The sequence below is a fragment of the Podarcis cretensis genome (genome assembly GCF_951804945.1).
Source record: "Podarcis cretensis genome assembly, chromosome: 1".
NCBI classification, from domain to species: domain Eukaryota; kingdom Metazoa; phylum Chordata; class Lepidosauria; order Squamata; family Lacertidae; genus Podarcis; species Podarcis cretensis.
In genome coordinates, this window is record NC_137170.1 from 86,726,984 (window position 1) to 86,742,663 (window position 15,680).

The following is a 15,680-nucleotide window of genomic DNA, read 5'->3' on the forward strand; positions in this document are numbered from 1 at the left end:
AGCAGAAAGGCAGCAAGGCCTGCCCAGAGGATCAGCATGATCACCAAAACGATGAGGGAGGAGAAGCAGATTCCAGGTGGGGATGCCCTTCACAGAAGGGTGTCGCTTACCAGTTTTGGTTGTAATCTGAGCTCCTCCGGCTGTCATAAATTCAATGTTTCCAAGTTGCAGGATGCCAGACAGGAGTTTGAAAATGTCTCTGATCTCTTCAGAACCAAATCCCATCACTTCGAGGGCAGTCTGCTCAAAACACATCGGGCCAATCTTAGACTTGCTATAAAGCAATCCTTACACATCAGCGCACACAAACCAGTTAACACATACCTCTGTGAGATTTTGCTTTCTAAGGCTAGCACCCTGAACACACTCACTATGAAGCAACTGTACTGAGGTCCATGGAACTTACTTCTGAGTAAACCTGCTGGGATCATCCTAGTTCAGTCCTTTAGAGAGACTGTTTCATAGACTTACCTGTTTCCTTGATTCCATTTTGCAGCTGTGATTTTTGCCACAATGAACACAGAGCCAAGAATGTTGAGCCTGGTTTCAGTTAGCCTTTCACCTTATATGCAAGAGGATCTACAACAGGGACAGAGATCCTGTGACCTTCCAGCTCTTGCTGGACTACAGCTCCCATGATCCCTCAGCAGTGTCCGCATTGGCTGACACTGTCCAGAAAAATCTGGAGGGCCACAGGATCTCTATCCCTGAGCTACAAGAAGACCCTCTTGTACTTCCAGGCTTTTTCTTAAGCGGATCCTCTTCTGCTCTCTCTTCCTAGCATGCCCTTTCTTTACCCTTATTTTACAGTCTACCTTTCAATTTTATCTCCTATACAGCACTCTGCATCAAAAGTGCTTTATAAATAATAAATATGATTCCTATTGCACCCTCACATCTTTTCCCTCCTTCTACATTACAAATCAGTGCCTATATTTTTGCAGGCTAAATCCCTCCCCCAGCTCCTTTTTTGTTAAGTGATGGGAACAAATGTAGTAGTGCAGAACTGCAAGAAACAGTGGGGGGAAATACGCTAGTGGCCAGACAATGAGAAGTGTCGTCAAGCTACCAGTACCTTAGTCTAAGCAGCCTCTCTAAATTGCTATCAGACAAAGCACCCAATTAGCAGGCACCACGTACAGACAGGCCATCATGAGTGAAAAATGATCTTCTTGCATTCAGTTATTTTGCAATTTAGTCTTCATAGAAGGAACAGGCACACCTTTCCCTTTAAACACACATGCAGAGAGAGAGAGAGAGAGAGAGAGAGAGAGAGAGAGAACCCCCTGCCCTCGCAGCATTGCCTAATGCAGGTGTGTGAAACCTTTGTATCCCCCAGTTGTTGCTGAACTACAACATGCATCATCCCTGGCCATTGGCCATGCTTGCTAGGGCTGATGGGAGTTGTAGTTCCACAACATCTGGAGGGCCACAGCTTACCCACACCTAGCCTAAAGTCTTGCCTGGAGTCAAAAGGAAGACTCACCATGACCTTGCTGAACATCTCTTTGTCATCCAAGTTCTCATTGGTTACACAGCCAGACTGGTTTAAGTAACGATAGCTCTTGGGCTCCAGCAGGACCAGGGCTTCTGTAGGGAGGCAGCTCCCCAAAGGAGAAGCAAACATATTGGAGGTTGGGGTAGGAGGGTGTGGGGAGAGACGAGGCAAACAAACAGGGAGAAATGAGCCAGGGACATCCAGAAAGCAACCAACTCTTCTTCCACTTGCTCCTTTTCTCTGGGGTTGTCTATACAGCAGTCCCCAGTCCTATACAACATCATAGGACCAAACCACAGCATGGCAAAGTCTCCCCCCAAAACAACAACAACTCAAGGATAATATATTGTGGAATAAGTTGTGGGGAGCCAACACTAGCCTGTAATTGCCTTGTCCACAGCGGAAATATGGCATTTTTAAATTGTAAGCAGCCTTGGCAACTTGCAGTTTTGAATGGCAAGTGAGAGGGGTACTTAATTCATGAGGTAAAAACATAAGAAGGATCCTGCTGGATCAGATTAAAGGCCTATCTAGTCCAGCATTCTGCTTCCCACAGTGGCCAACCTGTGGTGAAAGCAGCCTGGATGGGTGGTTTAGAGTTGGAAAAGAGCAAGCGGTTTAAGTATACCCTCCTTTTGCTGCTCCTCTGCTCAAAATTAGAGACACCCAATGCTGTTTTACTCTTCTTTTCTTTTCAAATAAACTTGCTAGGAAGTAACTTGTAATGTCTAGTTTGCCTCAATGCTCAAAATACTGAGAACTAAACAACCAATTCCCAGGCATCTAATTGCAGAAGACTTCTAAACCCAGTTATTGCTGCATCAGTAAGTACAGCAGCAATTCTGCCAAACAGATATACCTTCCTGTGGTTGCCGGCAGAAATTCCCTTCTCCAGCCCAGGGACTGCTAAAGTGTATGAAGATACCATATTACTCTGCTAGGGACATTCCTGGATGCCACTGCAAATTCCCTCTCTGCCAATCTGAGATCTAGGGTTGCCATATTTCAAAAAGTAAAAACCAGGACACCCCGAAAGTTGTTGAACTTTTTTTAGGAAGCAGAGTTTGGCCCAGTTGCAGACACACCACAGAGGAAATACCACAAATTCCACTCACTGGAATCTGAGGTCAGGGGTTTTCAGCTCCATTCCCAGGCTCACTAGGATCCTGATAAAAGTATTATTTAAGTGGGTACCAAAGCTTTGTCTTGGTATCAGAAGCTACACCCTTTCCCTCTTAAACTAGGCCGACTGCATCAGAAATAAAGGCTACTCCCTCCAAAACAACCCAAGCAGAGAATGGCCCGAGGAAGTCTGAGATGCGTCTCCAATGAAAATTTTTCATGGCTAATTCCAATTTCAGCCTTGCTTTTTGTAGTGCCCCACATTCATCGTGGGATTTCTGGGACATAAACCCCTGAGGCATTTTCCTCAAACAATTCAACCAAAGTTTTCTTGCTTGTAGTGTAAGATTCTCCACCCCCACCCCCAGCTTTGAATTTGTGGCTACGGTTAACGTGGTGGTATGTAACATGGAAAACTAGCCATTGCTAATTCAACTGATTTAGGTCACGGACAATCCCTCAAAGGAAGAAGGGGGTTCTGGGGAAAATATGCAAGTCTTCCTGTGGCAGGAGGGAGGGGAAGTTGAATCTGATCAGCGGCAAGGCACAGGGAGCAGCAAAAAGCATGGTGGGCTGGGAGATTTAGAAAGGGCTGGTGGAAGGAAGAGAGCAATGCTCTGACCAGCCCTTGTGGGAAACATGCCTCTGTTAACTGTCCAAGGACATGGTTAAGTACAGAAATTGGGCTATTGATTCTGTGGGCAACGCAGGTGTCTCCCTGCTCCCTTCTGCACTCCTCTCCTACAAGAGGGACGAGTAGGCCCTAAACAGGAAATACAAGCCATCATTTAAATACATAGTCTCAGAGTGGACTTGAGATACGATATCCCTTCTTGAAGTTGTAGGAGAAATGCCATTCACAAACTAGAATTCTGAGTTCAGGACTCCACCATTAATTTGTACAGAGCAAGGGTGCGTCAGGGGCCAAATCCAGCCCTCTAGGCCTCTCTGTCTACTCTTTCGCACTCTCCCCAGACCATACGCTGCCCCTCACTGGTCCCTCAAGTGTTTCTGTCTAGAATGAGTCCTGACAGCGCCTCTCACTGGCCTAGATGGAAGACAGAAGGGTCTTTGTGTGAAAACTGGCCTGCTGTATAAAGGTATAATTTACACCTGCTGTTCGACTTGCTTTCGCCTCTGGCTCCACCCACCACTGGCATGTGGCCCTCAGAGCATTGACTGGAAAGGAATGTGGCCCTTGGGCTGACAAAAGTTTCCCACCCTGGTGTAGATTTTATCTTGGCCCTCCAGGGGCTTCAGTTTGGTGTGCAAGGCCAAACCACACCCACTCATCCATCAGCTGACATCAGTGGTGACATGAGCAGATGAGGGGGAGGACAAGGTTTAATCCTGCACTGCCCGCCCACATGTCCCGTTTCCAGCAGGGAACACTATCACACAGCAAAAGGCAGCAAGATTTAATCTCCACTTATCAGCTGATGGGCGGAAATTAAAGCCTTCTCAAAATTGCAGCTCCTGTGCTTCTTCAGCTAGCAGCAGAAGCGAGAGGAGGGGGAGAAGAATCTACCCCGCCCTCCCCTCTGCCACCAAGCACCAGCTCACAGGAGAAGCAGCACTTCTGAGAAGCGCATTAAGAGAAACCCCTGGTCCAGTTTCAGCTGAAATGAGACTATGGGAGCTGCTTCTCCCATGAGCAGGAGGGTGGCAACAAGGGGGAGGTGGGGAGAGGCTCTTGTCCTTTGCTTGGCTGCTGCCACTGCCCCCAGGAGAAGTGCACAGAGTTCCAATCCTTTGCAAGCCTCCATCCCTTGGTTGAAGTTCAGTGCCGAAAGGATTTTGACTGGTGAATGGCCCCGCCCACCTGTCAAGTTTGGCTCGTCAGGAACCCTAATAAGGATCTGGCCCAAAAAGGTTCCCCATCCCAGCCTGACTGCAGGAGATTGCTCTTCTCATTGAATGAGAGAATGCAACTTTGTGAATCCTCATTACCTTTGTGTTCCTCGCTGACGCCCGCTAACAAGGCATAGAAGATATGATAATTACGTTCCTCCGGGTTCTGGTGAACAACTCTGTTCTGAAACAAAGAAGAATGAAGGGTGTGTGTGACCCCAAAGGCACACACAAACTAGCAGAGCTCCTGGCAATGAAATGTGTGCTCGACATAGGAGGAAGGGCAGCCACTGTGCTTAGCCCTGTTTCTGCTACATCAACAGCATGAAATGAATCCAGGTAGGTGTGCATCACCGCATACAGTTTTCTATGCAAGAATGAGGGAAGTCCACACCAAAACCCATAACCAGTCACCGTTTAATCTCCGTTTCCATGTGCCAAATTATATCCCTCCTTGAGTGGGAGGACTGAGGTCTTGTGCTGTCTTCCTTCACTGCCATTTTCTTGTTGCTGCTCCTTCACCACTACTGGAGCCTCTCTCCCTTTTTTCTTTTTGATTAATTTAGCACCATTTCACCCATGCACTTTCCCACCGGGATACGTTGCTCATTTGCCTACTTCACAGTCTCAGAATCTGACTACTCCCTTTTCCCTAGCAAAGCAAATCAGCCTCACTCCTCCCTTTTCAGTACTGTCTTGTGTGTGGGTCCATTAGTGCAATTGCACAGATGCAATTGCGCAAAACAGGACATTTATTAATAACATAGATGTTCAAGGATGAGGAAGCATATGTATTATGGGAAACTCATGGTTCTTTCTGAGACGGTGAAGGTTTATAGTGAAATGAAACAAAAAAAAAGGGGAATATAGCTTAATGTAGTGTGGACACACCAGAGTTTCTACTGAGCAGAACTTTTAGGGGTGTCGAGACAGTACTCTACCCAGGAGTAGCCATCATAGCATCTCCATATCATCTGGACGTTGTGCAGGGGCAAAGAAGAGGGGCACAATCAAGATAAACTTTACTCACCTTCTCCAATAAATCTGAGCAATGAGTTAAGGAGGAAGTAATGGTACGATGGCTCCTAGAAAGACTTCCCAGTGTCTGCCAAAGAATCTTTCAACGACATAGGAATCTGGCTGCAAAGAACTCTGTCCCCAACTTATATAGGCCAGGATTGTTTCACTCCTGGATTCTAAACGGTTAGAGAGCTACCCTCTTTTGCAAAGGAAAACTCAACAACACAGAATCGGAAATGAGCTGGAAAATGGGGAGGAAGGTCCCCTTGCCTGACATGATTATACCCTGCTAAGTCAGCAGTGGAGACACAACCAGCTCACCAGCTCCGCTTGGCCTTGGGTGTGAGCTAAGGTAATCAAGGATAAAACCACCAAAAAGGAGGATACAGTCAGTGACTCTCCCACCCTGGATATGCCCATGCTGGGAAAAGTGCAGCTGGATGAACTTGCCAAAGCGACTAGAATTGTTGTTGTAGACTGTCTTGGCATTTCCAAAAGCCTCCAGTACTGGGCTAGAAGGAAGGAAGGAAGGAAGGAAGGAAGGAAGGAAGGAAGGAGATTAGTAGTGATGTTTGGGGTGTATAATAAGAGTAGATTGCACTTTCTTTAACTCTAGGCAAATTTTGAGGAACTGAGCTCTCTCTTAACAAAAACAACAACTCCCTCCAAAAAACACAACCTTCCAAGTTTCTAGCCCTCATGTCTGCAATGACCGACTTGATATCTCCAAAGTGTGTTTACCGCAACTTCCTCCTCCCCCTTGACCAGCAGAAGCAGAATCAACCAAATATATGTGAACATTTTCAATTAATGTAGCTTATACATGCTGCACAGCCCCGCTTTTCTTAGTGCACCAAGCAGTCCCACTTAAACATGTCGGACACCTGAAGAAATGGACGTGGAAACAGCCACCAGGAATGAGCATGGCAGGCTTTGCTCCCCTGGTTCAAAACAGCACAGACTGCTGACCTCTGAAGGGTACCTGGAAAAAATCAGGCAGATGGATTCTCCATATCAAGTGCAGAAATATTCCAAGGAATAAGGACTTTTGCTGGACACTCTCTATGCATTTACAGCCCTCTAGCTGAAAAAGGAAGTTTGCGGGCCATAACTAGAAGGCAGATAGCTCCAGTGCCAGTCCTACCCCTTGTCCATGACGTGGCTCCCCTGAGAGGAGACACCTCCAAACCACACACTCAGACCAACCCTGTGCTGTGTGGGCTTGTACCTGCTCTCCATGATGGCCTCCTCCACATGTGTGCTCTTCTCTGACGCAGGGCCGCCCAGTGAGGTCTGGCTCATGGCTGATAGAAACTTCAGCAGCAACTTGGTGCTCTCTGTCTTTCCAGCTCCACTTTCGCCACTGTTAAATGGACAGCCAAAACAACCTGCTCAGGACAGCACCAACCAAGGGGAATGCCAGCCTCAATGACAAGTCAGAAAGAATGGCTCCAGAATGTACATGAAGCACTCCCCCCAAAATCCCGACTAATGGTTGGGGAGATGTTTGCTGCAATGAGCATAAAAAGATAAGGAGAGCCCTGGTGCAGCAGACCAGCTGTCCACCCTGGTTCAACAACTGGTATTCAGAGGCATACGGCCTTCAAGAATGGAGGTACGACACTAAAGAGCCTTATCCTCTGTGAATCTGCCCGATCCCTTTTAAAGATGGCGGCCATCGCTACATCCTCCATTGTTTAACTATATGCTATGGGGGGGGTGCTTTGATTCGTCTGCCCTCCTGATCCAAAGTGTCTCCCTCACCTGATGAGGACGCATTGGCTGTCATGGCGCCTCCACAAGCAGCTGTAGCACTCGCTGGCTGTGGCAAAGATGTGGGGTGGCAGCTCACCCAGACAGTGCTGGCGGTATAGGTCCATGGCATCAGCATCATACAATCCAGCGATGGGCTTGTAGGGATTCACAGAGACCAAGATGGAGCCGATGTTTGTCTGGAGGAGAAAGCGGAAAGAACAGCAAAATAAACAAGCGGTTTTAGTGAGCTGCTGGGGACCAACTCCATACATTTGTACACATGCGCTTCTGTAAGAGCCGCCACTCACCGTTTGCCACAAGAGGGCAATATTCTACCTCCCTCCGGGCACTTTGATCCCATAAAATCTGACAGTGCTCAAATGCTAATAAGCTCCATACAGGGTGATTTGTTTCAGTCACCTTCTTGCAAATATCGCCATATTATTACAGATAGTTCTGTTTGTGTTCAGGCCAGCCAGAGGCCTTCCAAAAAGAGACGCAAGCACAGATCTTGTAAGATCAACAATCACAAATCTCCCACCTATCGCAGTTTGCCCCTCAGACCTACTTTGGGCTCACTGATATCCTTCTGGAGAGGATAAGGAACATCAAAGGCTATTATATACCTGAGGGTGGAAAGGATCCATCATTCTCAGGACAGAAATCAATGGTTTTAAGTGGAGGCCAGGTCTTGAAAGAAGGTTTAAAAGGACTGAACTTCTTCAGCCCAGCCGAAAAAAGAAAAGAAAAAAAGGGAAGCTAAGAGGGTACATTACAGCTCTCTAAAAATAATTGGAGGGAGGTAGCTATTAATGTAGAGGGAGATATGCTAATTCAGGGTACAGGACATTACTGAGAACAAGAAGAAACTATTATATAAGCTGCCCATTCAACAAAATGCAGGATGCATTCTAATGGTGAGAAGAATTCATATTTGGGAAGAATCTCCCTAGGGGACCTTCAGCGATGAAGATTTTTTTTATTAGGTTTTTTTTAATTGAGCTAAGTACATTTCAGGGATACTAAATGATGTACCTGAAGTTTCACTGGAGCCTACCCAGGGTGGAGCAAGAATGTTCCCTCCTATTTATTGCCCCCCCTCCAAATCCTTCCTCAGAGGTAGAGATGACCACAACTGGAGATGGGACATTAGATGGACAGTACTATCGTGCTCAAGTGGCAAAGAAGCCTCTATGGGATACTTAGGGTTTCTTGACAAGTCATGGCCTTGGGCTGAGGGGAAGCCGCATCTCTGTAAGGATTGGGCAGGGAATCATCCTTGCCTGGCCTCTCTCCCGTTCCTTTCTTTCCCTGTATTACTCCTTGGCCATGCTTAGAAGAAGCAGGACACCACTGTGTAGGCTTGGCTGAATGGGAGTAGGCCGGGATGTTTCTGGGAGTGGGGTGGACAAAGAAAAACACTGAAAGGGGGAAGCAGGATAGTTTCTCAGAAAACAAGAACGGTGCCTGTACATGTTGCCTCATGTGTCAGGTTCTACAAGATGCTAGAGATGTACTCTTCTTGAAAAAAGCAAGCAAGCTGGGGAGCTGGTGGTTATGTTTCATGGTGGTGGTGGGGACTGCTCAGTACTCTTTAAGTCACTCGACCTGGTTCACTGAACAAGCAACCACGCTGGAGCACAATGAGAAAATCTACTTCATCTCCTCCTGCTGCAATGCTGCTCAGAGCTAAGCCAATGTTACATCCAAATCCACGCTTGTGATTTGCCTCACTCCAAATAAACCATGAACTGTAACCAAGGTTTGTTCTTGGCTTGTGGTTTGTTTGAGGGAGGCAAACCATGACATAACACTAAAGGCATATGGTGTCTTGTTTTTCGGTAGCACGGCAGGAGCAGGCCTGGTTCTGATGTCAAAAAATATACCGTATTTTTCCTTCTATAACACGCAGATTTTTTCTCCTAAAAAGGAAGAAGAAATGTCTGTGCGTGTTATTGAGCGAATGTGTGGTCCCTGGAGCCAAATAGTGCAAGGGGAGGCAAAAAAAAGCAGGCAAAATTCAAATCGCGTCTCCTAGAAGGGAAACATGAAAAGAGGAAGTGGCTGCTTTCCGGCATTCTGCCTCAGGGTCTTACTGCCCACCCACCTCTGTTTCCTTGCTGTGTTTGCTCAAATGGAACAAAGAGCAGGGAAAGCCCCTCCCCTCCAGGCAAGCAGAGGGGAAAGCTGAAAACATGCAGGAGGGAGAGAGAGAGAGAGAGAGAGAGAGAGCGGGAGCTGGCTGGCTTGGGTGGGTAGGTGAGGGAAAACTTTTGCCTTCCTTTCCTCCCTATACCCCTCTCCTGCATTCTTAGCCATCTGCTTCTCTGCACACCCCTCTCCTGCTCCTTGTCCCTTCTGTGTTTTTCCTTCCCTCCCCACTTAAAATGTGGTTAAAAAGCATGGATCCACATGGATCCTCAGGATCTTTGCATTGGGTCAGCCCAAATTCACCATCAGATCACATAGCATGTCCATGGTTACAGCCTGCCCCCCAAAAACCACGCACCCACTGTTGCCTGGGGCTGCAATGGTGCAAAAACGTGGTTAAAAAGCATGGATCTACATGGATCCTCAGGATCTTTGCATTCAGTCATCCCAAATTCACCATCAGATCACATAGCATGTCCATGGTTACAGCCTGCCCCCCAAAAATCACGCACCCAATGTTGCCTGGGGATGCAATGGTGCAAAAACGTGGTTACAAAACATGGATCCACATGGATCCTCAGGATCTTTGCATTGGGTCAGCCCAAATTCACCATCAGAGCACATAGCATGTCCATGGCTACAGCCTGCCCCCCAAAAATCACGCACCCACTGTTGCCTGGGGCTGCAATGGTGCAAAAACATGGTTACAAAGCATGGATCCACAGGGATTCTCAGGATTTTTGCATTGGGTCAGCCCAAATTCACCATCAGATCACATGTCTGTGGCCACAGCATGAAGCACAAAAATGATACATCCACTGTTTCGTTCAGAATGTTTTTTCCCTTGTTTTCCTCCTCTAAAAACGATGTGCGTGTTATGGTCAGGTGCGTGTTATAGAGCGAAAAATACGGTACTTTAGCATTGTGGAAACAAGGCTAGTTTCCTTCTTGTGCACCCCTCTCTTCCTCCTCTGGCTCAGTCACAAGAGGCCATCAAGAGAAGCTTTAAATTCTTGATTAAACTGCATCTTGCTATGACATCTGAACCTAGCAAAGTGTGCTTAATTTTAAATATGCTTTATTTGAAACCCAATTTCAAACCATAGTTTACGAAGCTGGCTTGTTTCAACAAACCATAGTTAACCATGGGATTTAGATGACACACTAAAACTGTGGCTAATTGGAAACAGAAGCTAAAGCTAAACTAATTCCCTCCTTCTGGCTATGCTAGAGGGGGGGGGGGAGTGAACATACTGAAAGCTCACTGCAACTTGCCACACTAAACTCTGGTTTACTCTGGCAACCAGTAAGTCTTTCACATTTCAGAGTGTAGTAGACCCATCTCTGAGGGAAAATGAATTATAGCAGAATGAAGGGTTTTTTATTGTTGTTGTTGGGTTTTTTAAAAGAAAAGATCAGTTAAATTTTCTATAATCTCTTTTGCCCCAAGGTAGAGCTATGGGTCTGAAATGTGTCAGGACTTACTGTCTCTCACAATAAATCTTTAAGCGCCTCCTGGGATTTTTAAAAAATATCCACAGGCATACATCCTCCTGCCTAAATCTTCTCTCAGCCCAGCATCTACAAAATGGGGATAATAACACTGAATGTACAGGGTTGTCACTGGATTACTGAAACCAGATTTTACAAGAGACTCTGAGCTACTGCTTCTGAGTGTCTTCACATTCTCCCCTCCTTGGAAAAATCCAATGTAAACCACGTATGGTGGGGGTATCATTGCACTGTGTGTTTGTGTGTGTGCTGCCTGTACCTTGCATCGCTGCTTGGCAGGGATGGGGGAATGTACAGTGCAATGACATTGTGTCACATACTATCTGTATTAGATATTACAATAAACAGAGAACAGGAGGAGCCATGGTGCCGTGTCTCATATAAGTTGTAGGATGGCCCCAATACAGTGTCTGCAAAATATTCTCTGATCATTTAAACATATACTGGTATGCAAATGCTAATTATTATTCTATTTCCCTACAGCAAAAAGAGAGATGGGGGAGGGAAGAAGTAGCAAACTGAGGAAATTAGGGTAGGCAGTTGTCAAAGGGATGTTCAAGAGGGTAAGATCCGATTGTAAAGGTCTGGGCAGTAAAGAGCTGGTTGCACAGGGAACACTGGAGAGGTTGCAGGATGGAGACAGACCTGGGTCAAGAGAGCAAAAAGAGAAGGCATGTCCATCACAAGACAGCAAAGATTCATTACCATGCAATACAGACTTTGCAACTTCCTTGTCCGCCCAAAATGGAGAAGATGCTTCCCAGAAATCGGGTCACTTAATTGATCATTTACTGGAATACAAGATGCATACAGTCCTGTTGCCTTAGTAACTGTTGCTATGCAACACAGCCTAAGATCCACATTTCAATATCAGAATTTGAACAGGCTTGCACACAGGTAAGAAAGAAGGAGGAGCATGCCTCATGGCCCTTCTCGCATTCCCAGGTAATCTTGCAAACACCATAAATGGCACCGAACTCCCTGCATCTCTCTGCCTCCCGTACACAGCTCCTGAAGCGGGATGAAAGAGGATGTTTACTGCCTCTGGTGCACATGTCTGTCATTCAACCTAGGAAACCTGCTCCAGGAAGAAACACCTGGAGCATCTTCAATGCCAGCTGCTGAGAATCCTCTTGCAAAGAGAACCAACCACTGATGGCATGGCAAACATTACTGCATTTCTCATCTGCAGCAACCCAGTAACTACTCCTGGACACTCAAGCCTAGACTAGGCATTCAGGAGAACGAGGTAGTTTCCAAAATGGCAAAACAGAGTATATCGCTATGGAATGCAGATGATGGGATAGCATTTTTGAATTCTCCCTTTTGTAAAAATGCCCCTTGCAAGTAGAAAACTAGTGCCTACAGAACAGGCTAGGGCAAAAACTCTTTCTCTGGTGTGCTAATTTTGGGTGGGTCTTTCCCCCAACTTACAGGCTTTTCCTTTTACTACAGAGAAGCATTAAAAACAGCACTTCCATATTTATATACGCGTGTGTGTGTGTGTGTATCACTCCCCACCTGCAATCTGAAATGGTATGTCTATTACACTTACACACACACACACACACACACACACACACCTGAATGTGTAGACAGGGCCTTAGCTGTGCCTTATACTCAACATAAAATCCGCTAGTGATGCTGTGTTCCAAATGTGTACAGAGTGACCCAGGAATACTAACTTGATTCAGCCAAAGCACAACCAGGAGGAGACACAGACTCCTGTCCAAGCCATGATTAAGAGGTCTCCAAATCGGGTGAGATGGGGTAAAGGACAGCTGTGCAACTAAGCTTTCTTTTCAGGCCACTTCTGCTCTGGCAGCCTGTTGGTGGGCTAGCAAAGAATCTGTCTGCTTTGGTCACTCACATAGATGTGGTCCTGCTGGTAGCGCTGGTGCAGATTGAGCAAAATGGCCGCCTCGTGCAGGTCCCCCAGCATGGACATGTCCTCCACCCCCTCCATACTCGACCGATGCATCGGCAGGACTTTCTCTCTGGGCACAGAGGCCCACGGGTAGCAGAACACCTGGAGGGAAGGAAAAAGATGGTACATGTAGAGGTGCAGGATTCTGTGGGGGGCTGTAACTCCTGGCAGTTGACCAGTTGACTCTCTTCTAACAAAATACAATGATGGTCGGCAGGTTTCTTGCCCTGTTTATTTATGAAGTGGGTGGGCTCAACAGTAAAAGGAGTGTAAGGGTGTAGAGATGTAAGTAACAGGAAATGGGAGGGGTCAACCCACCTCCTGTATTTACCTTGTCCTTTCGCATCTATTATAAACTTTTATTTCTACAGTAAGAAATAAATTAAAACCATGGGTGGTATTCAACAAAGTTTTACTCAAGAGTAGTGCCACTAAAATTACTAGGCATGACTAAGTTTGGTCCTTTCATTTCAACAAGTCTACTCTTGAGTAAAACTTAAGCTGAATGACATCTCACATGACTTATACACATTGAGCAGGCTTCGATGAACGAGTCCTCTCAGTGAACACATCTGGACTCACCACTGGGTGAGTTCACCCAATAGTGAACTGAAGTGACTCATTGTGTTTTACAAGCAGAGACATCTTTGTACAGATGAGCTTACTTCCACACTTTGCACTTTTAGGTGTATACCAATTATCTATATCGATAGTTACCTATATCAGAAGGGGAATCAGAATACAAATTTTCTGCGCCTGGAAAGTTTGATAGCTAATGGCTTGGAAGAAACCCTACCCTTCTGCCACTCTGTTAACAGGCCCCAATAGTTGGAAGTAACACTATAAAAATAACTGATCTTCATGAAGTCATTTTGTCTTATATGCTATGGGAGGGTCTGAGAAAGATGCCAATCTCCTTTCCTTACATAAACCAAAGAAATTATAGGAGAAAGGGAGGTGGAAGTGGACTGACTCCCGCATCCCTACAGGGATTATCACCAATTTCAGAGGCAGCCACTTTTAGAAATGCTAAGAGGTGTGAATTGCTTGCATACAGCTGCTTCCAAAGCCTTCAGTCTGTCTGGCTTTTCAGACGCCTCTCCGGAGCATCTAAGTGCTTTGTGGCAATGTCAACAAGCAGCGGTAATTCAAGGAAAAACCAATTTGCAAGCCTTAAGAAAAGGAGGACAAAGCCTTAAGAAAACTGTACCTGCCAAAGCCACCTAGGGAAGAATGCAAAGAAGGTTTTTTCTTTGTAACTTGGCAACCTTAAACGTGCTGCATATTATGGCCACAGGAGAGGGGGAAAAGAGTCTCCTGAGCCACCAACTTTTATTTAGCCCAAATGTGCAAGGGAAGGGTTTCCTTTGGCGGCTCATGAAAATGCTGTGTTTCCATTTCACTTACCTCGCCATAGTCTGAAGTGAAGAGCACGGATCCATCAACACAAGAGCCAACTGTGCAGGGCTGCAGCCGGTCCTGCTCCTGCAGCCACACACGTGTTCCCTGCAACCAATCATAGCAGGATTCAAGCCATATGCTCTACACCTGACCACACTTATCTGTGCACTCGTGAGCATATCTACCCTTAATGTTGCTTCCTGCAATTGCCCTCAAGCATCAGCGGAAGCAGCCTCCCTTCCAGAAATGAAGCCTGTGGGCTGGTGCACACATGGGCATCTCTGAATGACTGCAGCAGTTAGCCATGACTGGTGTGGAGGAGCCACCAGAGAGGGACTGTCCATAGCCCAGGTGTCACCTTTAGGACAAAGCTTTTCCACGGCATCTGTTCACATATTCTGTCATCAGATAGCAACAAGTCCTGAAATGGTGACAAATCAGGAAACATGAATGCCTACACAGGCTCCAACTGCACCATCACAGGGAACATGGTGTCTTGTGGTGGGTTTTTGTTTTGTTTTGTTTACATTTCTGTAGCAAGCTGCGAAAATGTAGAGTGTGAGACTTTACTGGCTGACTGTAATGGCCGGAAGTGTAGCTCCCATGTTCAATTAATGCAAGAAGTGTGCACAATGGGGGGGACTGGGGGGCCAGGCCCTGTACCCCACCCATTACACATGCCTTCAATGCACCTTCAATCATACACCTGCAGGCACACTGCAGACAGGCCCACACATGCCATAAACAGGGCTTAAGTTCCTCCTGTTGCTGCAGTCTACATATACCAGGTCTTCCCAGGGCCCACCAAGCTCCCACACCACCAGTGAAAACTAAGATGAATAGGAGAACCTACCCACATACACATTCCCTTCATACCTGCATTTTTGTAAACATTGTTCAGTTGGGAAACTGCATAGCAACATTTGGATAAGTGTGAATTTCAAAGGATAGCTGTGCTTCAGTTTGCGTATCATTCCATAAAGTGCAGATTTGGCTTTAAATGAGACCTAAATGAGACCTCTCGCATCCCCAGATGCAGCCCTTCCTCTCTCCCAATCACATCTCTTACACAACTGCCCCTACATTGTTTCCCTCCCAATGTACCTCACAGGGTCTCATGTGAGGCTAAAAATGCCACTACAGTGGTACCTCAGATTACATACTGATACGGAAGGGGGGGGTGGCATGTCTTCTTCACCTTCTTCTTCGCTACAATATATCCATTTATTTCCAATTGGCAATGTCAAAAGGGACTAAAATCTATAAAATTCATAGAAAATCAACGTGCCAATTTGCTCAATTTCTCTAGGACTCCATGACACCTCCCCTGTCCTCCATAATCCCTCAAGCAAGGTGTCAAGACCCTAATCCTGTCAAATCACTCTGCCAAGCCTTTCCTCCTGGCAATGCCAGTACATGGACCATTGTCTTCTCATCACTGGT

General features: G+C 46.3%; 1 protein-coding gene across 1 annotated transcript in view; it reads right to left on the reverse strand.

The window, feature by feature from the left end:
* LOC307199279 (unconventional myosin-X-like) overlaps window positions 1-15,680 on the reverse strand; it is a 78,084-nt gene that overhangs the window by 46,769 nt on the left and 15,635 nt on the right. The window contains exons 2-10 of the mRNA XM_079947087.1: window positions 14,244-14,342; window positions 12,780-12,938; window positions 7,256-7,443; window positions 6,720-6,854; window positions 5,879-6,003; window positions 5,502-5,515; window positions 4,571-4,655; window positions 1,487-1,590; window positions 111-240 (exon numbers count right to left, since the gene is read on the reverse strand). Of these exons, the coding sequence (XP_079803213.1) occupies window positions 111-240; window positions 1,487-1,590; window positions 4,571-4,655; window positions 5,502-5,515; window positions 5,879-6,003; window positions 6,720-6,854; window positions 7,256-7,443; window positions 12,780-12,938; window positions 14,244-14,342 (1,039 nt within the window). The remainder of the gene's footprint in view (window positions 1-110; window positions 241-1,486; window positions 1,591-4,570; window positions 4,656-5,501; window positions 5,516-5,878; window positions 6,004-6,719; window positions 6,855-7,255; window positions 7,444-12,779; window positions 12,939-14,243; window positions 14,343-15,680) is intronic.